At 36.3% G+C, this 27,820-nt stretch overlaps 1 protein-coding gene across 1 annotated transcript in view; it reads left to right on the top strand.

The window, feature by feature from the left end:
• LOC131856827 (general transcription and DNA repair factor IIH subunit TFB2-like) overlaps positions 1 to 25,747 on the top strand; it is a 55,128-nt gene extending 29,381 nt beyond the window's left edge. Inside the window, exon 2 of the mRNA XM_059208765.1 lies at positions 25,561 to 25,747. Within this exon, the coding sequence (XP_059064748.1) occupies positions 25,561 to 25,747 (187 nt within the window). The remainder of the gene's footprint in view (positions 1 to 25,560) is intronic.
• The last annotated feature ends 2,073 nt before the right edge of the window (positions 25,748 to 27,820 follow it).

Genomic DNA, 27,820 nt, shown 5'->3' with positions numbered 1-27,820 from the left:
TGCTTCAGATCTGCACCTTAGTGTTTGTGGTGAAGTAGACCTTTACGTATCTACTGGGTCTGAAGTCCTAAAATTTCCCCCCATCCCTCAAGGGTTGAAACGCCTTCTTATATCTTCATTGTGAATATGATAGCTTGCGTTTCCAAACATCTAATGCCTATTCATTAATGTTTCTTTTTGTATGCTAATCGCACCTTTCCATATTATAACTGGATAACTAATTAAGTGATAATCCGCTGGTATTAAGTATCTTTTTATTAATGATGTGTCATCTATTAGACTCTAATATTCGCTCTCTGTATACAGATCGTTAACTTCCTCTACTTCGTATTATTGAGACAATACTGTCACCCCATCTTCCCACTTTGCTTCGTAGCTTTCATTCTCTCTTTTATACATGTATTGGCAGACAAATCTGACGCATGTCAGATTTGGTCTGTCACTATGTATTTATTTAATAGCAATTAATATTGATTGTAAATTAATATTTTATTTAATAATTTATTATTATTGAGATAAATGGTTATTCATTATTTAATAATATATTGCTGATAGAAATAAATGGATGATTAATCAGTGCTAAATAAGTGTATTGATATTTAATTTAATTTAATTTATATTTTTATTCTTTTGTATTTTAATTTTATTATCATTATTTATTATTAAATTATATTTCAAAGTGGGGGACATCACATAGAGCACATTGCAGCAATTTTTTAGGTACTATGGTACAACATGTGTGCTGACTTACATGTAGTGATGTTGTAGCAATAAGTTGTTGTACAACACATATGGGGTTTATCTACATGTAGCAGTGCTATGTCAACAATCACAAGTCATCTAGAAGAACAACTCACAACCGTATGTGGAATTTCCATTTGATGGAAGCATGAACAATGATGTAGGAGCACTTGTGATATAACTAGAGTTCATGTGGCACCATCTAAGAGCAAGATAATGTTCTAGAAGAGGGCACAAGGTATCATAAGCAGTTAGAAATGATGTTATGTTTGTGTGAACTGCTGCAAGCAAGAGTTGGTAGACATGGGTATCCCAGAAACATGTATATATATATATTAACAATTTTAATGTTGTAACTATTAATTTATAGTATGTGGTAATGAGAACGCATACAAGGTGACTATCCATGTGCAAGTATTATACTTTTGTGATTTATGTAGTATGCTAACATCATTTATGGTCAAATTATAGTTGCACGACTCTTGGTGTTCTTTAAGTTGGTTGAATAGTTAGAAGGTTGGTATTTCCATGAATGTCTATATATATCACGTTGTGTGGATCTGCCTAGGTAAGATAGTATAGACATTGATAGCATTGGAGTAAACGTTATTGGTGTGTAATTAGAGCGATTTCAAAAGAAGTATGTTGTAGTCTGAGGTTTTGTAAAATGTCCACAAACCTTGTTGTATTGAATCTTAATCTTAATTGATATTGACTAATATAGCTGTGAATGTCTTTTGTTGGTAAGTTTCCTCTCAAAAGGGTTTCCCACAATTTTTTTGAGTCCCGTGTGTAATCTTGTGGATGCATATTTTCCATTTATTTTCACACATGTTAAATGGTTTTTGCAATTACTCTTGACCTTTATCTAAATACTTTGCCTTAAGTTTCTTCATCCTAGTCTATTTGTTGTCTACAATAGAAATCAAAATCCCCAACATAATCTACAATATATCGCCTAACATCATGTCAATTCCCCAATTTAATTATGATCTATCCTCAACAATCATGAAAGTTAAGTAGGTAAAGTAAAAAATTAATGGAAAAAATACGGGGGATGTAATGTGATGAGGTATGGGTAGGAAATAATTAAATCCAATATAAAGTGTTTAATTAAGGAAAATAAATGATATTGAAACAAAAGATTTTACAATTTCAAAGTTGTGTTGGAAAGTAGAAGCTACAAGTGCCACCAAAGTTCAATACTACAAGGGCACCACCCAAAGATATTGCAAGACATATACTTTAAGCTAGTTGCCACTAAGGCCCCATGTAAGATGCTATGAATCAGATGTAGTAGAATAAGAGCAGCCATAAGGGACATTATAGAGTTGCTGAATGTGCCTTATTTATTTGTTTTTTATTATTAAGATTAAGGACTGCTGGTAACTTAGTTTTCAATATCCTAAGTGCTTTGTAACACTGCAAGGGTTTTCATCACTAGGGTATTTATTTGCAATAGTCATTTGCCAATGGATTGGTTTTCAAAATTGTCTAACAACGTCTAAAAAGAGTTTTCATTATTAGAATTTATTACTTTAAAAAAAAAAAAATCAGCAATAATGAAATTAATGGGGTGAATTATCCCTTGTGAACATTGAATTGATGTTGTCTTAACTCTAGAGGTCCTCTTTCAATTCCTAAGAAATTTCTCTTTAAAACATGGTTTACAATATAGCTTCGATACGGCCATTGTTTCATATCATCTTTATTAAACAAGTAGTTGAACGTTACTTTACATATAAGCTTGTTAAATAAGCCTAGAAAAATGATTTACTTCCTAAAAATGAGGAACAACCTCATAACAAATAAATCTTTACAAACAAAAATGTGCTAATTGTAGCACCAAAAAGAAACTATCCCTATACAATGCCAATAACATATATTTCAGTACTATGACAAAGCTAAATCAATCTAATAACCCCCTTAATGAATAAACCAGATACAATTTCAAATTTATTTATAAACTTGACAAATTCATCCTTACCAAGTGGTTTAGTCATTATGTTTGCAATCTATTCCTTTGTAGGATGATAATAAAGACAAATGTCTTCATTATCAACTAACTGGTTATTGTTATGGTGATGAACTTCAAAAAGCTTAGTTCTGGCATAATACATTGGGTTCTTCAACATCTTGAGAACACTTTGGTTGTTGCAGAAAAGTGAGGTCCATGTGGTTTGATCTAGCTGAATACCAACCAATAGACTTTGTAACCACATTGCTAAGTGCATGGAAGAAGCTTCCTTAACCAATAGCCTTTGTAACCACACTGCTGAAAGGAAGCAGAGTGCATGAAAGAATCTTCCTACATTGATCTATGTAGAGGAGGTATTGCAAAATTTTCTAAAACTCTTAAAACCATTACAGATTTAGATGCACATTCAATATAACTTTATTAGATATTCAACATAGAATAACACAACACAACATATACATAGGGAAAACCCTTTCAAGAGAAAAATCCCACACTTCAAAACTCAACCCAATGTATTATTAGTAAGAAGAGTTTACAATACAATTGTAACTCTATGCTCTTGCAAGAGTCTTCTCACTTCTTACATGTTATACTTTGGGCATATGATAGGCCCCTCTTGGATTGTAATCGAATACTTTCATATATTAATCAATAAAAAATCATTATTACCGACCAAAAAAAAAAGAGTCTTCTCACTTCTATAGTATTCTAGAGTAATTTTGATAGCATAATCGTATAATACAAACCAAAATACAAGTGTACAATATGTAGGAGTTCACAATGCATGAGTTAGCTTCCAAAATGATACACTCAAGATTTTGACATGTCATCATATACTTCATTGCAGGTATTAGGAGAACCAAAATCTCCTTGGTTCCCACTTCATTTTTTCCCTAAGCTTGGTTTCATGCTGCTAAAAGGTCATGTTCATAATTCTGCCTAAGTCCTTTTAGATAAACCCTTATCCTTTGTTGTGAACGTTCTAATATGTCGCTGACCCCTAATAACCGGTTTGTGGTTATGTTATTTGCAATTAAGGGTTCTCATGTCATTGAAATCACTGGCTCCACATGTTAAGTTTCTTGGTCTTAATTGTTTTAATTTTTCATAAGTCTTTCGTGCTTAAATGTTTTACTATGTCCTAGTGCAATGGCCCCGCACCCCTTTGCTAAGATTGTTTAAGTCTCCATGTGCATTAAGTATTTCATTGAGTGGGTCTTACCCCGCACCCCCACGGGGGAGAAGTCCTTAGTTGTTTGGAGCTTGCCGGGTTATCTTCACTTTGCACCCTCGCAGGGATGTCTATTGTTAAGGTTTCAAGGTCGCGAGAACGCAGGTTGTGTTTGGTGTGTGAGGATCTTTATACCTCGCACCCTCGCGTTGTGAATAGCAAAGAGTATGTAAAGGTTGTGGGTTCGTGGGGTTGAAGGCCCAATGTGTGGTTAGAATAGCCCTTACCCCATGTCTCTGTAGAGGTAATAACATAGCATGAAGATCGACTGCGGAAAAGCAGGGTAGGCTCAAACATGTTCGAGTGGGCTTGGGTAGAGGTGATAACAGTTAGAAAGAGTGCCACAGTGGAAAAGGAAAGCATCGGCTCACAAAATCAAACTAAAGTGATTGATCTCAACTCTCCATTTGCATCTGACTTTTCACAATCAACGCTGAAAGTTCAAAAATGAATACGCCCACCGAATTTGAAGTTGTATGCTTTGAGTTAAGGCATACAAGACATTAGTAGAAGTGTGGTTTAGTGGCCATAAATTCGCAAGTGTAGGCTTTTCTCTCACATTGCACTTGAGAATTTCATGCAAATTGGGCTCTACGACAATGAAGGAGATTTTAGGCGAGTAGTTAGGACTTTCAAGAAGGCGTTCAAACTAGTAAGTCCTTGAATCATTTTTGTGGTATAATGAATTCAAATTGTTAGCATTTATTTTGCTTCAGTCCTTTGTAATCGTTAGGGCTAGTAGAAAGAAAATAGAACCCTAGCCAATATATACCAACCAAAATGCCTAAGAAAGGGAATCCTTAGGCAAGAAACAGGAGCCTGCACCCAAAAAGACTGAATTTTCACGAAAGGAAAAGCAGCCAACCCCTAGTAGACAATGTTAATGCATTAGTAGCTTCTGCAAGATAAGACTTCTCTAACCTGTTAATCTCCTTTATTCTGTTATGGTTTATTCATCTATGCTATTAGATTATCTGATTTATGCTTTCCGAACTGAATATGTTTATCAGATTGTAACATTGATCATGATTATGATATTGGCATTGGATAAAGATGGATTAGATCGACGACTTGCTTAACATAGTTAAGCATCGATCTAAATGCTATCGGGCTAATAACCCGATAGCATATGTAATGCTATTTGTTATCGGGTTTAGTTCATACCGATAAACATTTATAATCGGGACATTAACAAAGCATCATAACTAACACCGTTTCAACCGAGTGTTTAAGTATTAAATGTTAGTTACCAAACATAACCGAAATCGGGATGTGCAATATGGAAAGACACCGATCAATAGGTGCCTTGATTGGTCATGTCTAAAAGACATGACCGGTCAAGACATCTATTGACCGGTCTTCTAAAACATATAAAGCCCGATGTGAATCATTTGGAGAAGACATATAAAAAAATATTAATGATCTCTCTCCTTCAGCCTGCAACAAAACAATCAAATTATCAGACAATATAATCATATAAAATTCTCACATATATAATTTGTTCTTTTATTGCAATTGAATAAAACTTTATAGACAAGAGCCTATGGTTAGCTCAGTTGAAACCACTAGTTAGAGAGATGTCACACCTAAGAGGGTTTTAGTTCCATGAAAAAGAAAGGAACCAACTCCTAGTGAAATTGAGCCCACTATTAGCACAACTGAGGCCATTGGTAGATGGAAAAGAAAAGGCCATTTAATCAAGATATATTGGACATTTTGCCAGAATCTAACATGGATTTGAGTAGAAAGAAATAATTTCTTGATGCTTCTGCCAATTGCAGAGATGCCCCTATACCTATCTTGGGTTGGGGATTGTTTTCTTACTTCTACAGGAATAGGGACATGCCTATCCCATTATCAAACCCCTGGTATTTTGACACGTCTAGATTGATTGTTCCTGATGTTTTTATTCAACGGATATGATTAGATTTTTGTCAGGAAGGCATGATTACGCCACTAGGTCTATCAGGAGGAGTGATGGTACAGTATTAGCAGACATCAAAAGGATTGCCATTATTGGGTATTTTACTATGTTCCATGAAGTTTCTAGGGCGGGGATGGTAGGGGATGTTGGGATGTGTTTCCGGTACAAGGGTACTTTTGGGTCATTTTCGGGGGGACGGCAGGGGACGACTATTAAAAAAATAGGGGGTTGTAGATGTCTAAAATTAATTAAATTAATATTTAATTAATTGAGACCTTTCACATAATTAAGTATATTAATTATGTCAGTTTTCCTTCTCAAAATTAATTAAATTATATGTTAATTAATTTTGTCATCCTAGCCCATATAATTAATTTATCAAAATTAACTATATATTTCAATTCCCAACCTTAGCCAATATTTCCTCTAATCTCGATTAGTTAATTAATCTCAATTAATTAACTAATGGCACGATTCCTACAAATCACCCTCTTAATCACCATCATTTAGCCTAATTAATCCTAGCCTAATCATGATCATCATTTTCCCCAATTTTAAATTCCTCCACTTGTTCTCTCTCCTCATGTCCCATCCTCCCCAACTTGTCCACTTGCATTCTAATCTTCCATTATCCCACCTAATCAAATGGCTTAATCATTTGCACATCCCTAATCACCATTATTAGGGATGGGTCAACTCTTTGCTATAAATGGCTTTCCTATCTCATTTCCCAACCTTAAATGCCACCCACTTATGTCTATCCAAGGAATTTCAAATTCCTTGAATTTCCCCATGCCCTCTCTTCCCAAGGAATTTTTAATTCCTTTATTCTTTATTCTTCCAATATTCCTTCTTTCTTGGGAATTTTTAGCTCCCCTTGTCCTCTCCCAAGGAATTTTTAATTCCTTTCTAGTGTTCCACGGAAACGCGTTTGCCCCTCCCAGGAAGTATATGGAGAAATCCAAGTGGGGACTCAACAAGTAGAATCCTCTTTCCAGCCTAGGCAGTGCATGCTTACACATGTTTTCAATTGTGCATACCAATAATTTGTAAACTGGCCTAATCTAGGCCCTCCACCCCATGCTTGTCTCAAGTGTTTCCTTGGCCAACGTGCATTCTTGTTTGATATCTCTTGCCGAGACAACAAATCCAAAAATCCAAAATTTGACCTAAAAAAATTTGAGCAAATTTACCAAATTTTTGCCTAGTCACTATCAAACTATGCTTCACCATCTCTGTCTCTGTTTCACCGTCTTCGATCCTAAATCACCATCTCCGTTTTCTTGAAAATGTCGTTTGCGCCTACAAACCGACGTCTTTGCTATTGTTTTGCCGTCTCCGCCTGAATCAAATTCCTAGTCAATCCTCATCCATGCACCATACCCAAAGGTCCCTCAAGCATCCCAAAAAGTCAATCCATCGCCAAGTCAAGAAAAAGAAGCCAAGTCTTAAGAAAATCCTTAAGCATAGAAGCTTTTTGTACAAATTGCAAGCTCTTGTTGAAACACCGCATCTTCTTGCATCGTTTCAATGATTACCTCCACGGTTTCAACAACGAATTTGACCAAGAACCTTTAACAACATGTTTTTTTGAGCAAAGGTCAACCTTATCCTAGCAAATTAATAGGAGTGGTCGCATTTCATTGTCTCTCCTTCCTCAGCCAAAAATCACATACTACGTGTCTTTTTCACATACATCCCTTCCTTTGGATCAAATAGATGATGAAAGGGTAATTGCTTCTATTGATTTCCTGTCAGTTGATGAATTCATAAAGACCCCAGAGTTTAAAGGTTTTTGGTTGAAAATGAAATTAAAAGAGCAATGCAAAATCTACCTAAAATGTTGATCAAACCCTGATCCCGCTTAATATTCCTTGATCACATTGAATTTTTGCCACAAAGATTGTAAGTGAAGGAGTTAAAATTGCAAGTTAAAGTTGACTTTTGCTTGCAAAATGCAAGCATAAGGCTCAATTCCACTACAAATTGCAAGGCCAAGTTGCTTTTTCATTTCAAAATGCATGCATACCCCTCAAATGCGCTCAAACTTGCATGTATACCTTGCATATGCACAATAAAATGTAAAACAACCATGAATTTGCACTCAACAATGCACATTTAATGTGCATTCACGCTGGAAATTGTTGCTCACCCCCCTAAATTGCGCCCTACATTGCAGAACACCCCATCATTTGCACTCTACAATGTAGAAGGACCCCTAAATCGCGCTCAACAGTGCAAACACACCTTGCAAACGCGCTCAACAATGCATGGTGATTGTGAAATGGCACCAATTATATATATGGTGCGTAAACGTGGAATAAAAGATTGAGGGCTGCCCTTGTTAAACATAAAAAAAAAAAGAATTCAAAACTTGTGGAAAATGTCATGAAACATGTGAGAGACAGATGAAGCCAAACTGAGGTGAATTTTAAACAATTTAGAAGCATTTTTTGAGGGAAATAAACCCATAGCCAACCCCTTTTTATGTTAAGTGTTTATTAAAGGCATATAAAGGAGAGGTTCAATGAAACATTTCATCACAAAAAAAATGCAATTCAAGCAAAGCAATGAGTAGAGCAACAAAATTCCAAGAGGAAAGACAATTTCAGAAGCAAAAGATGTGAACTGAAGAAGAGGGATCAGATTAGAAGCGAAAGGAGGAAGAATGAATTGCAAGTATAAGTATAATAGGAGTACATTTTGCAGAGATAATTTGAGAATAGAACAAGCAATTACCAGCATATATAAGCGAATTCAAAGCATAATAGAGGAGTGAATTTCAAGCAATTCCATCAAATTCACCTTAGTTTGGCTTCATCTCTCTCACACGTTTCATGAGATTTTCCACAAGTTTTGGAGGTTTTTTTTATATTTAACAAGGGCAGCCCTCAATCTTTTATTCTACGTTTACACACCATATATATAATTAGTGGGATTTCATAATCACCATGCATTGTTGAACGCGTTTGCAAGTTGTGTTTGCATTGCTGAGTGCGACTTTGGAGTCCTGCATTGTAAAGTGCAAATGATGGGGTGTTCTGCAATGTATGGTGCAATTTAGGGGGGTGAGCAACAATTTCTAGCATGAATGCACCTTAAACGTGCATTGTTGAGTGCAAATTCATGGTTGTTTTACATTTTATTGTGCATATGCAAGGTATACATGCAATTTTGAGCACATTTGAGGGGTATGCATGCATTTTGCAATGAAATGCAACTTGGACTTGCAATTTGTAGCGAAATTGAGCCTTACACTTGCATTTTGTAAGTTAAAGTCAACCTTATACTTGCAATTTTAACTCCTTCACTTACAATCTTTGTGGTGAAGATTCAATATGATCAAGGAATATTAAGTGGGATTAGGTTTTGATCAACATTTTAGACAGATTTTGCATGCGATGCAACATTGTTGGGCAGAATTTGCAAGCATATTAACTTTTTTTTTTAAATAGAATTTCAAGACAATGCAATGTTTGAACCAAAAAATTGCAAGGGTTTCAACATTTTTTGTGGGGAAAATGCAAGGGGTTGTGCAACATTTTGTAATGAAAATACAAAGTTTGATGAATAAAAAATTCATCATTTTTTTTACAATTTTTTTTTTTTTGTTGGTGTGGGGGAGGGGGGTGGGGGCGGGTGAAGTTCGGATGTTTTGGCTACAACATCAAATCAAAACTAGGTTTTCATAGATTTTAGCATTTCGTGTTGGGTTGCATGCAATACTTGCAATTACTAATGGAATCCGAAGACAATTTTCCATTTCAATCTACAACTTCATCCTATACATGCAATTTCTTAAAGTTGTCTGTACTATTGAATGGATTTTGAAAGTCAATGCAAACTTAAAACATTCATTCTCTTTATCTTACATCACTTTCACAATTCAATACAAGTCAAGATTTCACACTTTCATCCCTCAATCACCCTCAGGAGTGGACACAATTGAACTTTCACTCTAAGGCCAAAGACTACAAAATGTTGCCAAACTAAACTAACAAAGCAAAAACGCTAAGCTACCAAGTGCAAAGTGGGGGTTCCGTTTGCAATGGGCGTGTGTGTTTACAACACAACACATTCCATCCAAATTGAACAATAATCGATATAACCAATTAAAAGGTCGACATCTTTACAATAGTGGCAAAGGTCTCTTCATAGTCTACCTTGCACTTCTTTGTACTTGTCTAAAGAGCCATTTAATTTAAACTTTATAAATCCATTTACAACTAATGGATTTATTTCTCAAGGGCAATGTCAAAAACACCCAAGTTTTATTTTTCTTTAAAGCATCATACTTTGCCTTCATGGTAACTTCTTATTTAGACTTCCCTTTGGCCTTTGCAAATGTACTAGGATAAAATATCTTTGAGACAAACCAAAGTTAGAGCAAAATATACTTGTGCACAAGCCGTTTTCCAAACATGGAGATCAATCTTCCATTGTCTTCCCTAACATAGTTAATCATGGTATAGCACCACTTTGGTCCTTTTTGTTCGTACCCTTGATTGTGTCGTGAAGAGTGAGCTTCATCCTCCTCTCCAAATGATTTTCTTCGGAATTTGATGCTTTTGATGTTTAGAGCATATGATTTCATTAAAGCTATGGTGAATTTAATGTGTTATTTCAACAAGTTGCATGGTCTCTACTTCTCAATTCATTTTCTTGTTGTTTAGATGAATGGAAGAACTTTGTGCATGATCAATGGTGAAAGTCATATATCCATACCCCTAGAAATTTGCTAATTTTAAGTTTGCCTTGTGTGGTCAACTGGAATTCTTAATGAGCTTAACTTCAATTGCTATTCACACTTTGATATGCATTGCCTTGATGGTATCCTTGTTTTTTATAGTGATTTGAACATCATTTTGCTCCCCTTAGAAGATCGCACTAAGCTTTGTGGAGTTGTTGCTTTGCATGTCAAAGCAAGTGTAATGTCCCCATTTTCGTGAGCATCAGAGTTTGAGGGATTAGCCTATTATTTTGACTCTTGTAGGCTAACATGTTTGGATAGAGAGTCTTAGTGGCAGTTCCACTTCTTCATTTTAGTCTTGGGTTCAGTTCCAAGGCCTTTGCAGTCAGTGTGTGGACTTAGTTGAGGGACATACTATTTATAGTAAGTCAATCTGGCAGTAGTATTATCATTAGTCAGGGCACCTGTGGGGATTATTCAGTGTTGACTCCAGCTTCAGACGACACGTCAAAAGAGTGAATATTGAGGGAGATATTAATATTTTAGTGGTTAAGTTATTAAATTAACTTATATGGATATTATATAGTCATAAAGTGACTTTATTTAAATTAAAAGCCACTTAAATATTATAAAGTGATTTTTATTAAATCACTTAAGTGAATTTGGACGCCCAAAAGCAAATTAAACTATGGAGAGTAAATTAAATACATTTAAATGTATTTAAATGACTTTGGGTGTACTTTCTTGGGAAACGTGTCATTTCGAGTTATTATAAAGTTACATTATCAACTTTATTAAAAAGTGGGTCACTTAAATAATATAAAGTTAATATCAAAAGGGTACATCCAAGTGGGGATTTAATTCAAATGTTGCAATAAAGTATATTAAATACATTTTAAATGTATTTAACTCCCTTCAAGAGGAAATCACACTCTTTTGAGAATTATGCCTTTTTGGGTTTATAAAGCCAAAGCAAGCAATTCAACCTCTATTATTGATTATTTGGCATTGTTTGATATTTTCTCTATGGATTGTCTGAGACAAGGGTTTTAGAGGGTTTGCTATTGAAGAACGTTCATTCTTCATGGATCTGTGATTTTGAGGCTGTGAAAGATCAGCTGAATTATTGCAAACTGAGAGGGCTTCACATTGTTGTGACCATTTCACACATTGCCCCATTGCAAATGGGGACCCTTGCTTTTTGCTTTTTAGGGTTTGTTTTCTAGGTCTTTTAGGGTTTTGTTAGTTAGCCTTTGCATTTTGAGTGCTATCGGGGAGATCAATAGGATAGCAAGTCCAGCTTGAGTGAAGTCCTAATCCTGAAATTTGGCTAAGTCTGGAATGTCCTGATCCTGAAATTTGACTAAGTCTGGAAACTGAAAAACCTCAAAAAACTAGATTTTGCAATATAACTCTTGGAGGTCTGAAACCACTCTCAAACATCCTGAAAGTATATATGGAATATAATGTCACTTATACTTAAATGTTATATTCCATAAAAATTATCCTGATAGAGAGTTCAAAAAGTCAAATTTCGCTCCTATCCTTCACTGAGGATCCAGAGCGAATTTCGCTCCTGTCCCTCTCCAAGGGACCAAGGCAAAGCGCTCCTGTCCCTCACCAAGGGTCCAGGGCGAAAAGGTTTATTTGAGTCCTGACCTTGTTTGGTCAAATTGGAACATCAAAGGCATGGTGAAGGACAAAATGAGCATGATAGAGCATCCAGACTTGATCAAAGACAATGAAATGATGGAGTATTTGTCTAGAAAGGTAAAATCGCTCCTGTCCCTCACCAAGGGACAAGAGCGATTTTCTTTAAATACACATTTTTAGACCTTTCTTAGACTTGAACTCTTATTCATGGCGTGTAACAAGATGATATCTTCCTTAGCCAAGACATTTCATGGTGAAAAGTGAAGCATTTTGGCCTAGAAGACAAAATTCGCTCCTGTCCCTCACTGAAGGACCGGAGCTTGAATTTCAAATTTGCACTGTTCTTGCAGGATCAAGACAATTTTATGATTTGAAGAGACCAAGGAAAACATGATTTATCCATTCAATATAATTTGGAAGGCTAACAAAGGACGGATAAGCTTGGATTTGCAAAATCGCTCCTGTCCCTCTCCAAGGGACCAGGGCGAAAAACCTAATATCCAGTCCTTCTCGCCAAGTTTGGACAAATCTAAGCCAAGGCGCGAATTTGAAATGATGTTTAAAATGCCTTGAGGTTGATATGATCAAGAATTTGCGCAATGGATGCAAAAGGCGCTCTTGTCCCTCACTAAAGGACCAGGGCGATTTTTATAAAATCAACAATTTCCCTTCGAGATTATGCTAAGGCAAAGTTGAGCAAGATTGGAAAGGTCTTCTAAATCATGATGAACAAAGGTTTGACTCCAAAAACTTGATGATCCTAGGCCAAATGCAAAAGGCGCTCCTGTCCCTCACTGAAGGACCAGGGCGAAAATCTCTAGAACATCAATTTTGCCTTGCAAAAAACGAGTTAAGCATGCATAGAATGAACAATGGGGATCATTGCTTACCCCACAACATAAATTGGCAATTTAAAAGATAAAGATCAAGGACAAAAGTAGAAAATCGCTCCTGTCCCTCACCAAGGGACCAGGGCGAAAATGTCCTAAGGCACACTCCTTCTAAAGATCAAGTGAATTAAACTCAAAGTTCCAAATAAAAATGCCATTTTGGACGCCAAGGATGAGGTTTTGAACGTGAAAGCAAGGAATACAAGGTTTAAAATGCAAGAGCGCTCCTGTCCCTCTCCAAGGGACCAGAGTGAGGTTATTGACATTCGTTATTTTTTACCATGCTTGGGCGTTAATATCCTCCAAATCGCATTAGATGCCAAATTGCTAACTTTGGAATATTTGAAAAAAAAAAAAATTAATTAAATTGGCATTTAATAAATTAATTTTGGGCCTCAAAAAATCGAATTTCTATTATAAAGGCATTTAAAATTAATTTTTGTGAAATAAAAAATTAAAAGTTGAGTGCACAAGGCATTATTTTGCCTTTATTTGGCAAGTCGGCTTACTCCTTTTGAGGTTTTATTTATTATTTCACCTTTTATTTGCTAGGTCGGCCTCATGGGTAAGTAGAAGGTGAGCGCTCTATATATTGGGGGTGTTTTTTCACAATTTAAATCATTCAATCATCCTTTCAAGTGCGAAATTGGAGGGCAAAGAAGAAGTGCGAAAGCTGGCCTATTTGGAGCAAATTTTCCTCAAGTGTTGAAGACTTAAGGTGGTGGAGTTGATGCTTGTGAAGACTAAAGGAGGCGTATTTTGCTAAAGTGAGTCTTGATCTACATTTTGCCTAGCAAATTCACCTTATTTTTGCATCATTTTTTAGAATTAATTCTCAAGTGGAGGTATGGCGAGATCATCCTAGTCCCAATGTCGAAATTTTGAATTTTGAACTTCAAGTTTTGAAAATTGCGTAGTTAATTAGGAAATGATAACTCAAGATTTATCATGAAGTTTCCTAATTAAAATCTTGAATCTTTCTTTTAAAGTTTAATTTTTAGATTTCAAGATATATTACTAATTTTGAAATGTTGTGTAGGTATCAAGATGGCGACTCCAAAGCCCGGAGGATCTACAAGTCGGCAGGTTCTCATCAAGGACGATCAAGCAAGGACAAGGGTGACCTCCTCCAGCCTAGCATCGACAAGGACGGCCTTCTTTGGACTAACGTCATCAAGGGCGACTTCTCCAATCCAGTATTCCAAGGCGAGGTACAACAATCATCCTGCACATCAAGGACACAAGAAGTTAGAACAAGGGTTCGTTGAAGAAGCAGATAGTACCAGATGAATTAATTAAAGCTAGCTTCTCAACAACATCAAGTTGAATATTTACCAAGTTACAAGTGTCAGACGAGGTGGCATCCTAGTCATCACTTCTCCAGTCAGTGTGGTCCACCTCAACATTTCCAGATTCAATGTACCTAACTCATGGAAGGTGGCACAAAGTCTGATGTACCTACCCCAGCTATCCATTGGTGGAATTTTCTAGAGAGGACATGTGTCCAAGCAATACAATTTTATCATTGGTCAAGCATTAAATGTTATGTAATGGTTGTAACAAACCCTAATTAGGGTTTTCATTGTTGAATCTTGGCCATTGATCTCGAATTGATCTAAGCCATCGAATTGTATTGAGGGCACTATATAAGCCCTGACATTTCATTTGTAAAGGGAATAGAATAGAAATAGTTGGAAGCAATAGATAGAAAGCAATAGAAAGGAGTTAGTGAATAGAGAGTAGCTAGCTAGTTGATAGAATAGCAATTAGAGTAGAGTACAGAGAGAAGGCAAAGATTGTTGCCAAGAGGTTGTTGTAAAAGACTTGTGAAACTTAATTGAAGAAATGGTGAAATTTATGGGTCGATTCGACAATTTGCATGGTCTCTATACTTCTCATATTTGATTTCGTGTTATTAGATGAGTGGAAGAAATGTGCTTGATTGATGGTGGAATTCGTATATCCATACTACTAGCAGTTTGTTGATTGCAGACTTGCCTTGCATAGTCAACTGGAATCATTTAGCCTAAGCTTAACTTCAATTGTCGCTTCTTCATTGATATGCATCAACCTGATGGTGTCTATGCCTGCAGTGATGATTTGAACATCATAAAGCTTTCCTTCGAAGATTGCACTAACCTTGTGGAGATGGTCCTATGATGTCAAAACAAGACTTAGTTAGAATTCCATCAAAGATCATTCATTGCTCTTACATTCTTAGTGTTAGGATTAGATCCTTTCCTCGCCCTCGTCTTTTTTCCTTTTTTTTCAAAGCTAGTAAGAGCCTGTGTTCCAGCAATATTCAAAGCAGATCAGACGTTCAGTCATCAAGTGTAAGTCCCCTTGTGATTCCAGCAAATCACATCATACCACAGAGAGCTTATCCACACGTAGAGACCCTACATACAAGAACCTTGAAGTCATCCCGATTGATCCTTTTCGCGACATCTTCAGCATTCGGAGGCTTTACTCAAGAGAGGATAAGGTACCTTTAGGTATTTTATTCTGTGTTTGATAGTGTACAAAATACACGTCAACACACATAGAAGTTTTCATGTGCTTCATTAGAGGTTATTTGTGTTAGTTATTTGCAGATTTTGAATAAGGAAGGAGGCAATATAGGTTAGACGCCTTATTAGCAGCATTCAATCAATTCAATAAGTAGTCGTACTAGTATTTCTAGCTAGCCGTACCAATCAACTTGGCATGTTGGGCTCCAGAGAAGGGCGTTTTGCTTGGGAGGCTAAATTGCCCACCTAAAGTGCATTCTGAATGCACATTTCCCAACGCCTAGTCCTTTCAATCTATTCCATCCACTTTCTGGCTCAGAGAATCACTTTTTGGAATTGTACGGCCATTTTGGTCAGTTTCCCAGTTTTGGCTGGCAAACACCAAATTTCTTCATTTAAAATAAACTAAGGACCCACGGGTATGCAATTAGCAATAGGATTTATTGTTGTAGGTATCTTATTCATAATATAGTTGCAGTTGCTCTCAATTTTATTTCTATTTGGTTTTAAGTGCATTTCTTGCCTGACACGTGTTATTTTATGCTTTAAAATTGTTCAAAAACCTTGAATATCCAAAAACACAACAACAGTAGTATTTCAAGAGAGTTAGAACCAGCAGGGTTCTTACAACAAGGCTTAGTGGAGTTTCACCAAAGGTTGTCCATTGCCTCTTGCATTCTTAGGAGTAGTGTAGCCTTCCTAAACCCATTTCTTTTGCTCTTTTTATTCTCCAATCAATAGTAGAATCTAAGTTCCAGCAACATTCAAGCATTCAAGTATTCAATGTAAGTCCCCTTGGATTACCAGCAATCACATCAACCAATTGAGCTCATCCTTGGGTCAAGACCTGACAATAGAAACCTTGGAGCTGTCTCATTTGATCGTGAAGCATAGCATTTGAGAGACTTTATTCAAGAGAGGATAAGATACCTTGGTACTTTATTCTTTGTTCAATTGTGCTAAAACACATCAATAGGTACCATTAGATTTGAATGAGCAAGGAGGATGTACCCAAAACAACCTTTAGATGTCACTATGGACATTTTGAATTTCTAGTTTTACCATTTGGCGTTACCAACACATTGAAGAAGTTCTAAATATAATGGTACCTCCAACCAAGGTTCTCTGCTCCACTTCTTTAGATGTCATTATGAACATTTTGAACACTTATGTCATTATGGACATGGGAGGAACACTTACAACACATTGAAGAAGTTCTAAATATTCTAGAGGCAGAATCTCTATATGCCAAAATCTCAAAATGCGAGTTTGGATTAGAGGAGATACTCTACTTGGGGCATAAAATCAATATAGAAGCTGTGAGTGTAGATGAGGAAAAGATCCAAGCCATCAAAGAGTGGCCCAAGCCCAAAACCCTAACACAATTAAGGGGATTTGTGGGTTTATGTAGCTACTACAGACGATTCATGAAAGGATTCTCTAAGATTGCTGCCCCTCTTACAGATTTGACAAAGAAGGGAGCTTTCATATGGAATGACACAACACAATAAGCATTTGAACAACTTAAGGAAGTCATGAGCTCATGCTCTGTCCTCGCAATTCTTGACTTCACAATACCATTTGAACTTCAATGCGATGCATCAGGAGAAGGAATTGGTGTAGTACTTATGCAAAGAAAGCATCCCATAACATTTGAGAGCCACAAACTCATAGAAATAGAGAAACACTACTCCATGTATGACAAAGAAATGTTGGCCATTATGCATGCCTTAACCAAATTTAGGCAGTAGCTTGTTTGTGGAAGGTTCATTGTCAAAACCGACCATAATAGTCTACGATTCTTCATGAACTAGAAAGATCTCAATGACCGACAACAAAAATGGTTGAGCAAAATACAAGCCTATGACCTTGATATTGAATATGTCAAGGGAAGTAATAATGGACTTGCGGATGCCTTGTCCAGACACCCTCATCTCAATACCATCACAAGCATTTCAGGGAATTGGGAAAGTGATATCATTTTCGAGTACATGAAAGACCTGCAAGCAAATGAGATCCTAGAAGGAAGGTTATTGAATGAGGAATACAAGGTATGGGATGACATCATTCTATACAAGGGTAGAATATTCTTAACCCCACACTCAAAAATGAAGAACAAGGTAATGAAAGAATACCATGACAACCCTTTAGCTGGCCATTAGGGGTATTACAAAACATATAAGCAAATCAGAGAGAAGTATTCATGGAAAGGATTGAAGAAAGATGTCCTTAGATATGCACAGGAATGTATGACATGTCAAAAGAATAAAACAGAGCAGATTCACCCCTCTAGAGTACTACAACCACTACACATTGCCCACCAGAAATGGGAAAGTATTACCATGGATTTTATAACAAGGTTACCCAAGGTACATGGGAAAGAAGCATATACATAATAGTGGATATACTTAGCAAGTATGCTCATTTCTTTGGATATGAGGCTACATCTTTTGGAAGTTTGATCAATCAAGATAACAAAGTACCAGGTGCACAAAACTTCGTACAACAAAATATAGATATTATGAAGGTCCTTAAAGACAATCTACAACATGCTCAAAATGAACAAAAGATCTATGCAAATCGGAATCGCATAGAAAGAACCTTTGAAGTTGGAGACTTAGTGTTTTTGTGATTACAACCCTACAAACAATCTTCGATCAAAAGAAGTGGAGTAGAGGATCTCCAACCAAGGTTCTATAGTCCTTATAAGGTTATAAGAAAGGTTGGCGAAGTGGCCTATGAACTGGAACTGCCCAAGAGTAGTAGAATTCATAATGTCTTCCATGTATCTAGGTTAAAAAGGGTTCTTCGACAGCAAGTTACCCCCTGTGCAAAATTACCACTCCTAGATGATGGACAAGTCATTTTGGAATCAGAAATAATTTTGGAAACTAGAGAGAGGAAATTGAGGAATAGAACCATCACTGAATTCCTAATCAAATGGAGAGGGTTACCGGAAGAAGATGCTACATGGTAGAAAAAAGAAGATAGATTTGAGATCAGGTTATCACCAGATCAGAGTTAGAGAGCAGGACATTGAGAAGACAGCCTTTAGATGTCATTGTGGCCATTTTGAGTTTGTAGTTATGCCATTTGGGCTAACTAACGCACCTGCTACTTTTCAGGCAACAATGAATCGGGTTTTCCATCCTCAATTGACGAAATTTGTACTTGTCTTCTTCGATGATATCTTGGTGTACAGTAGATCTTGGGAGGAGCACTTGGTTCACCTTGATACAGTGTTGGATATATTGGGCAGAGAGTCCTTGTATGCAAAGGAGTCGAAGTGTGATTTGGGCATGACAGAGTTGTTGTACTTGGGTCACATCATCAGTGCAGGGGGCGTACGCATGGATCCTGAAAAGATTCGTGCCATTGTGGAGTGGCCTTCACCGGTGAACCTTACACAATTGAGGGGCTTTCTAGGATTATGTGGTTTCTACAGGAGGTTTGTGGATGGATATTCTAGGCATGCAGCACCCTTGACAGATTTGATGAGAAAGGGAGCTTTCTTGTGGACTCCTGAGGCACAGGAGTGTTTTGAGAAATTTAAGGAGTTGATGACTTCTTGTCCAGTGTTAGCATTACCAGATTTCAGCAAACCTTTTGAGCTACATTGTGATGCTTCCGGAGAGGGCATTGGAGCAGTGCTTATGCAGGAGAAGCACCCTATTGCTTATGAGAGCAGGAAATTGAGAGGGCTAGAGCGGAGCTTCAGCATATATGATAAGGAGATGTTAGCCATTATGCATGCTTTGGCTAAATTCAGGCAATATTTGGTAGGTAGCAAATTTTGTATCAAAACCGACCATAATAGCCTAAAATAATTTTTGGGGCAGCGAGATCTCAATGATAGGCAGCAGAAGTGGGTGAGCAAGTTACAGTTCTATGACTTTGACATTACATATTTTAAGGGGACACAGAATGTAGTTGCTGATGCCTTATCACGTAGGCCCCATTTGTGCTTATTGACAGACATATCGGAGGATTGGAGACACTTGATCCTTGCAGAGTATGCAAAGGATACTTGGGCAGCTGGATTCATAGATGGGACTATTCAAGACAGCAGATACACCCTTGTGAATGAGCTCATCATTTACAAAGGGTGAATATTTTTGGTTCCAGGATCAGCAGTGAAGAGGATGGTTCTGAAATCTTTTCATGATTCACCTATGGCAGGACATCCTGGTTTCTACAAGACATACCGGCAGATTAGAGAGCGCTTCACATGGAAAGGGCTCAAAGCAAAGGTACTTCAGTATGTTAGGGAGTGTCCCACCTGCCAGCAGAATAAGCAAGAACACTCCTATCCAGCCAGTTTACTTCAGCCACTTCCGATTCCTGATAGGAAGTGGGAGTGTTTGTCTATGGAATTCATCACAAGACTGCCTAGAGCCCAAGGCAGGGACTGCATATATGTGGTTGTGGATCGCCTTACGAAGTTTGCACACTTCTTTCCAATCACTGCTACATACACTGCTACACAGGTGGCAGAGTTGTTCTTCAAGGAGATATTCAGATTACATGGCTTACCTCGGAGCATTGTGAGTGACAGGGACAATAGGTTTATGAGTCACTTTTGGCAGGAGCTATTCAGGTTGTGTGCGACAGAGCTCACTCCGAGTACTAGCTACCACCCTCAGACAGATGGTCAGATGGAGATAGTGAACAAATGGGTGGAGGGATATCTCAGAAATTATATAGCAGGGCAATAGAAGGCATGGGTAAAGTGGATTTATCTCTATGAGTATTGCTACAATACCACTTATCACATGTCTATTTAGATGTCACCCTTTATGGCCCTGTATGGGTATGAGGCACCCAATTTTATGGATCTGCTTTTGAGTGACAATAGAGTGCCCAGTGCAGGTGATTTGTTACAGGAGAGTCAAGACATTGTTAAGACTCTCAAGGATAATATAACTAAGGCACAGAATCAGCAGAAGCAGTATGCAGATCAGAAGAGGATTGAGCGGACTTTTGAGGTTGGAGATATGGTGTATCTTATGTTGCAGCCTTACCGTCAATCCACTCTCAAGAAGAGTGGTGCCGAGAAACTTAAGCCACGATACTATGGTCCATTTAGGATTATCAGGAAAGTTGGAGAGGTGGCTTATGAGTTAGATTTGCCGGCGGAGAGCAAGGTGCACAACGTTTTTCATGTGTCACGCCTCAAGAAGGCGCTAGGACATCATATTGTGCCTTCTACAGTACTACCACCCCTGGATGATGAGGGAAAACTTGTTTTGATACCGGAGGCTATCATTGATTTCAGAGAAAGGAACTTGAGGAGACGTACCATCTGGGAATATTTGGTGAAGTGGAAGGATTTGCCGATAGAGGATGCTACTTGGGAGAGCGAGGAGATTTTACAGCATCCAGAGTTGAGATTGCTTGAGGACAATCAATTTTAGGGAGGGCGGACTGTGATGTCCCCTTCTAGCTAGAGACATCACTCTAGCTTGTGATTAGCCTATCAAAGACCCTCGTAGGCTAGTAGGATTGGATAGAGGGTCACCTTGGCGTGGAGATCTTCCGGGGAAAGAGCAGAGTACACTTTTGGGTTGCCAGAGTTTGTTTATGATGAGTTTTGCTTTGAGTTTGGCTTGGCCAGGCTATTTTTAGCAGTTGGAGATGGACCCCTACTATTTTTAGCAGACATCAGGGTCAGATGGGTGGTCAACTGGTGAGCTCCAGTTTCAGACGGCATAGCTAAATTCAAAATATTCATGGAGTTAGACAAGTTTGAATAACTTAGCATTTATTATTAAGTGATTTAATAATAAAGTTATAAAGTGACTTTATATTATAATCACTTAACTTGAGGGTCAACTCATCATTAGACGGGGCCATGTTTTTAATTAAATTATCTGAGCCAGACTATTGAAATATTAAAATTAAATGCCCATTTAATGATTAAAATCGTTTTGACACCCAAAGTGAAATTAAATGAAACTACAAGCAAAATTGTAATTAAGAGGATTAGGGTACGATTTGCAAAAAAGATATATAGCGTTGAGTTTGGAAAGAAGGGGAGGATTGCTATTTTTTATTTTGGCATTTGTGAAATTGAAAGGGTTTTGCTCTGGAGACTAGGGTTTTCAGCCACCATTGGAGGACGTAGTTGCTTCAATGTTCACCATCTGAGTTGATGAAATATTCAGTGATATTTGGTTTCAGGAAGACTTCATTCAAAGGTCTTATTTGCATCTAATTGCGCAGAATTGAAGAATAAATTCATGAGAAATTATTGCAGATTTATTGAAGAAATTTTGGTGATTAACAAGTACGGTACGGATTGCTACAGTACCGCCATACGGACTGCTACAGTGCCGCGTGAACAGTGCCGCCGTACGGATTGCTACAGTACCGCGTGAACAGTAAAAAAATTTTAAAAATTAAAATTTGCAGTTTGCAGATTTTTCATCTACTGGGACAGCGAAAATCAGGTTTTTATCTTACATTGTAATGAATTTGTTTTTCAGGCATATTGGCCATAAAACAGAACAAACATTCCCTTGATAGTCTCGTAAATTAATTCCAGTAGTAATATTATTGTTTCAGTATTATTTTAAGCATAGGAGTTTATTTCAGTATTGTATCATTGCTCATTATTACCAAAAAAACACAAAAAAAATCCATAAACATTCAAAAACCAAAACAAATTCAAATCTACTGCATTCAAAAGAAATAGTCAGCAGAGGAGAGCCAATTTGGGTTCTTACAGAAGAATCATTCAAATCATTCCTAGTGAATGGTTGATCAGAACAAGAGCATTCTCAGTGAATGCTGACATTGGGTCAGAGCATTCTTAGTGAGTGCCGGATTTGCATTCGAACGTTCTTAGTGAATGTTGAATCCTTAGTGGATGTTGTAATTACATTCTCAGTGAATGTTGTAATCATTTTTAGAAACATTCTTAGTGGATGTTGTATTTACATTCTTAGTGGATGTTGTATTTACATTCTAAGTGAATGTTGTATTACATTAAAGACAATCTCAGTGAGTATTAAGAATCTCAGAGTAAATTGGTGATAGAAGTTTGATTTTTCTCTTAAGATAATTCATCTAAAAGCGGTTCAAACGAAGGAACATTACAAGCACCTTGTTTATGCTTTTCAATAGTATTTGCATATGTAAAGACGTAAACGCTGTAACTTCAATAAAAGAACGAAAACTCTTTAACTTCATAACAAATCTAGAATTCCTTTAATAAATCCATTAGTTCTCTTAAACCATTCCATACTGACTTAGTGCTAATCAAAATCATATATTCGCAAGTTCATAAGTTGAAACTACCAAGTCTATATCATTTAAATAGGTAAATAATAGTAATTTTACAAAAATTGAGTATCCTTTCATAATATTCCAACATACTACACATTATTCATAGTTATAATACAAGACTTAGGCATTCTATTGCCTTAAGCTAAAAATATACAAATACAAGATAATATACAATAATGAGATAAGATACGTCCTTTGATCTTCAATTCATAAGCTATCTTCAGTTCAATCCTTCGAATGAAGACGAGAACCAAAAATCCATTCGATGGAATCACAAGCTTCAAAAACTTCTACTCAACGAAATCACGCTCAACAGTCGGCTCAATAATCGTTTAGGGTTTTCCACACCAATGGGTCAAATAAAAATGTTTCAAAATCGTTGACGGAAGTTTGAAATCTAGTCGAAGTCACATTTTTTGACCTAAAATCACTAGGTTTTAATCTGCATGTTGTGAAAATTCGTTGTGAAAATGGTCAAATTGTCGGTCAATGATTTTATAGGAAATCGTGGGGAAAAAATCGGAAGTTTAAAAGTTTCACGATTTTTGCCAATTACTCCGATTTTTTGCCGATTAATGCTACTATGGTATATACTATAGTTTTTTTTGGTCAACTTCTAAGAGTTAGGTAGAAGAGAGGTTTGTACCTTTTCTGTATGAAGATGGTGCACTAGGCTCTAGGTTTATGAAAACAATTAAATTGGGAGATTTGTTAGAGTTGGAACAAAACCACTTTACAAGGATGTTCAAGATTCTACTAGACATAGGGTGACAAGTTTTCAAGAGTAATTCCTCATGTGGTTTGAAAGATATCAAATTAATAATATCTTTTTAGGTAAATTATAGAAACAATGAAGACAGAAGATTCAAAAATGTTGGAGCAAAATTAATCATCAAGAATATGTAATAGACTAATACTCACAATGTGGCCAATTTTTAGGCAAAAAATCCTCCAGTCAAAAGTTACAGAACTAAAACCCTTTTAGACTTGATGAGGACAGTTATTTAATAATTTGTATAAAGTTTTAAATAAACTTTTATAAAATAGTAAATAAACTATGTAGCCATAATTAATATTTTGTACAAAAGTTTAAATATTAAATAAATTATACTAGTAATACTTCATTGCTGCATGTTTTGCGTTCCTTTGTTGTGATTTACTTTGCTACTTCTCTGATTGATGCTTTACTAGTCTCTATAGAGCTAAGCCAAAGGAAAGGTTTGACTGATAAAACAATAGCTGATAATTGTACTCGTATGACTCCATGCCATGGCATTATAATATATATTGCACTTTCTAATTCTCTTGCTATATTTTATTTGATGTAGTTCCACGCCTATACTGCACAGACCTAAAAGAGCTCCAATTCTCCCTTCACTTGCCTTGTTCGAACCTCTGAAACAGCTCCAACAACTCCAACAAGCAAACATGTCCTTTGAAACAGCTAACTAAGGTGTTTTATTACAGCTGATCTTTTGACAGGAAAAAGCTTACAATTTCAGTTTGCTGATTTCTCCCCCAAGAGTAAGGTCTTAGATCCTTCATTTCCCTTCTCCTAAAATTACAATCATTGAGCCCACTACAGTTAGAGCTATAAGTCCTTTTTCCGTCTGCCAAAACAAGGAAACTCCCAAAAATCCTATTTAAGGTTTTTCTGCTGCTACAAATCCTCAAAAACAAACTCAATATTTTCTACTCAGATTAAGTCTAAAGAAATCTCTATCCACATTATCCTTGCAAATATTAATGATAGTATGCATAGAGTAACAAGGGGATTAGAAGCAAAAAGTAAATAGCAAGTTGCATATCAAAGATGCATCAATCTACTTGTTATACATGTATAGTATTGGAGAGACAACTAGATGGCAATACAAATTTGTTTGAACAAACAAGTTAACTGCCTACAACTTCTGAGATGAGTTTTAAAAGCCTTTTTAACCACAGAGAGGCTAATAATCAGTCTCTCAGCATTGACAAAGCAAAAAGGTAGTTTGCTGAGTTTATCCACCGCAAAAAACTACATTTAGCTGCAAAAAGGGTTTTCAATGCAACAAAGCTCCTCATGGCTGATTTTGCTCCATCAATTGACAAGTGGAACACTAATCCCTATGAACAGGTTGAAGGGGAGGCTAGTGGATAGAATTGGAACCCATCAGTTCGATGGATTGCATACAATCCTTAGCTAGAAAAATATTAGTGCTCTCATGCTTTACTTGGCCTTTAAAGATACGCTTCTCTATGCTTCAATTATTGTAAAAACAAAAATTGATAAACCTATGCTCTTAAGTCCTTGAAGCTTTGACTTTCTTTTCTCTTTATTTCTTTCTTAGTTCCTTAGTTTGTGAATGTCCTCTTCTGGACTTCTTGTAATATTCCCAGACGTTTGATGTTTACATTTCCAGCCCTGGGGTTTTTGTAATTGTCTCAGAAGTAATTAATTCATCTTGATATAAAAAGTAATTTATTTGGTTTAGAATGCTTCTCAGTACTAATTACGTACAGTCACATGCAATGTAGTTTCACATTCACGTGAGAGTCTATAATATTGGAGTTGTTGAATTAAGGGGAGACATTTCTAAAGAATTTTGTCCTGATATTTAAGTGTTATATCTATTGTATATGATTGAATTTTTTATTACATATTTCAACTTTACAGGTCTATGCCTCCTTTGTGCAAGCAATATGTTCTGCATTTACTGTATATTGACACTATTGTGTGTGATAAAGAAATAGTTACATGGGCTTTTCCAAATGAAGTCACCAAACATAAAGCAGCAGTTGATAGGCTGCTGAAAGTTAAAGTATTTCTTGAAGGCTTGGACAGGTCCATCTTCTCACCTTAACAAGGTTAAATCTTCATCAGTTCTATCTAAATATGAATTCTAGTGGTACGTTTACATTTGGGTTACAAACTTCTACATCTTATGAGATTAATTTAGTGGTAAGGAAGAAAAGAATAATGTTGGGCTATTTTCTTTTAAAACATTTATGTTCCATTCTTGATTTTTCATAATGCCAATATTCTCTTGCCATTGGCTTGTGAAAATACAAAGTTCTTTGGATGTGATTTTCCTTTTTAAAGCTCCAAAACTAGAAAAGGTTGAGAATATGTGTAAATTAAATGTGTTACAAATCCCTTGCAGTTGTAATATCCCCTTTTAGATTTTTAATCAATCATGTAATTTTTGATATTTCCTTTACATGCACAATAGGATATAAACACGAATATCAAATAACAACAATATAAAATTAAATTATGAAACCTCATGTCTGATTTTTATTAATTATAACTGCTAAAAAAATTACAATATGTTGATATACCGAACTGGAAATGAAATTTAGTATTTTTTGAATTTCATAATGACAAAATTCCCACTCAAAGGATGCTGTTTAAATGTACAGATTGCAGACCTAGTAAATGTTGGTGACTAGGAAAAAAACAATAGATGGGTAGGTGTGAGAGCTGTTAGGCAGTTGTGTAGCCACTAAAGTTGTACAACATAGAAGGAAGGTGTAGCTGCAACAAGGAGGTCACAATTGTGATAGGGAGGTTGTGGAAACATCTAGAGCATGTTTTGACAGCTGCATTGTAATGTCCCTTTTTTGGTCCACTGTGTAAAGTTCCCATTCCAAATCTGTCCCTAAAATTTGCTTTCTTTCCGATGTTTGGTGTTATGTTTGTGCTGTTTCAGTTTGTGTAGAAAATGAGATTGTAAATTATTTGCAGGTTCATATGTTGGACATTAAAATGCATATATTTTAAATGCGAGAAACAAGAACTGGAATAATATTTGTTTCTGTGATAAAACCAGAATACAGTAATAACTTTGCATATTAATTATAGGAAGGGTATTCAATGAACACAATGCATGTAAATGTAGGTCTTCATGTTAGTTTGTAATTATTCAGGAGGTGGTCAAACCTAGTTGTGGATCCTCTCTCACAAAACTTGTTGGTGTCAAAGTAACAATTGTTAGATAAATGTATGACATCTTCTAATACATTACAAACTTTATTGTGATGGTCTGTACTTTGTTTCATGTGGCTACTTGCAATAGTGATATGGATTATTGAGTACATTTAGTTACATTTGGTGTTATTTATGATCTGCATCCATGCACAAATTTAGTTACATTTATCGTATGCAAATATGTCCTCTTCTTCTTTGCAAGTTATAACTCAGTTGCCCAATGAGTACGCACCAATTTGGCTAGTGATAGGCCAACAACCTTCACTCAATCATCTCCTTGTCCTCAATAGTTAGGAGTAGTCATTAGGTTCTATCATGTTCACTCCTTTAGTATTGCAACTTGTGTCTTATCTTAAGCAACTTAAAATTTATGAATAGTTAGAGGATCATGCTAGTGTGTTTCTCCTCTTCTATGTTGTTGTCCTCATTTTTGTTTTCAAAAATGAAGGACCATTACATGAAATTTTTGTGAAAAAATGAAAAAAATTACTCTATGGCATGCTTCCCGAGGCAAAATTTCGACTAATCCTTGGACTGGCTTAATCCTCAGTCCATCCTCGAACTACGTTTCGAATTTCGTCAAATTCTGGGTTCGTTTGCTATGTCTTTCCTTCAATTTCGGGTTTTAAAATCCCGACTGCAGGTGGAGAATTTTCTTCAAACTGCAAGTTTTAATGATATTCATTGTTTTGGTCTTTGTAGGGGAATTTTTGACTTATTACATGTGCACTTTTATTTAAAAGATGTTACTTGTAATTTGTTTTAAATTTCCCCTTTGTTGTTTTTATCTTTTTATTGTTTTTTGGTCATTTTTAGTTAAAATAGGGATTTTTTGGCTCAACTGCAAGTAAACTTGCGGTTTGGTCAAAAAACCCCTACTTTAATGGTTTTCACATGTAATAGGGATTTTAAATCCCCATTACATATGTGCAAGTAAACTTGCAGT

This window comes from Cryptomeria japonica, chromosome 7 (assembly GCF_030272615.1).
Source record: "Cryptomeria japonica chromosome 7, Sugi_1.0, whole genome shotgun sequence".
Taxonomy (NCBI): Eukaryota; Viridiplantae; Streptophyta; class Pinopsida; order Cupressales; family Cupressaceae; genus Cryptomeria; species Cryptomeria japonica.
Note: the sequence above shows the minus strand (reverse complement) of the source record. Positions and strands in the feature narration are given on the sequence as shown.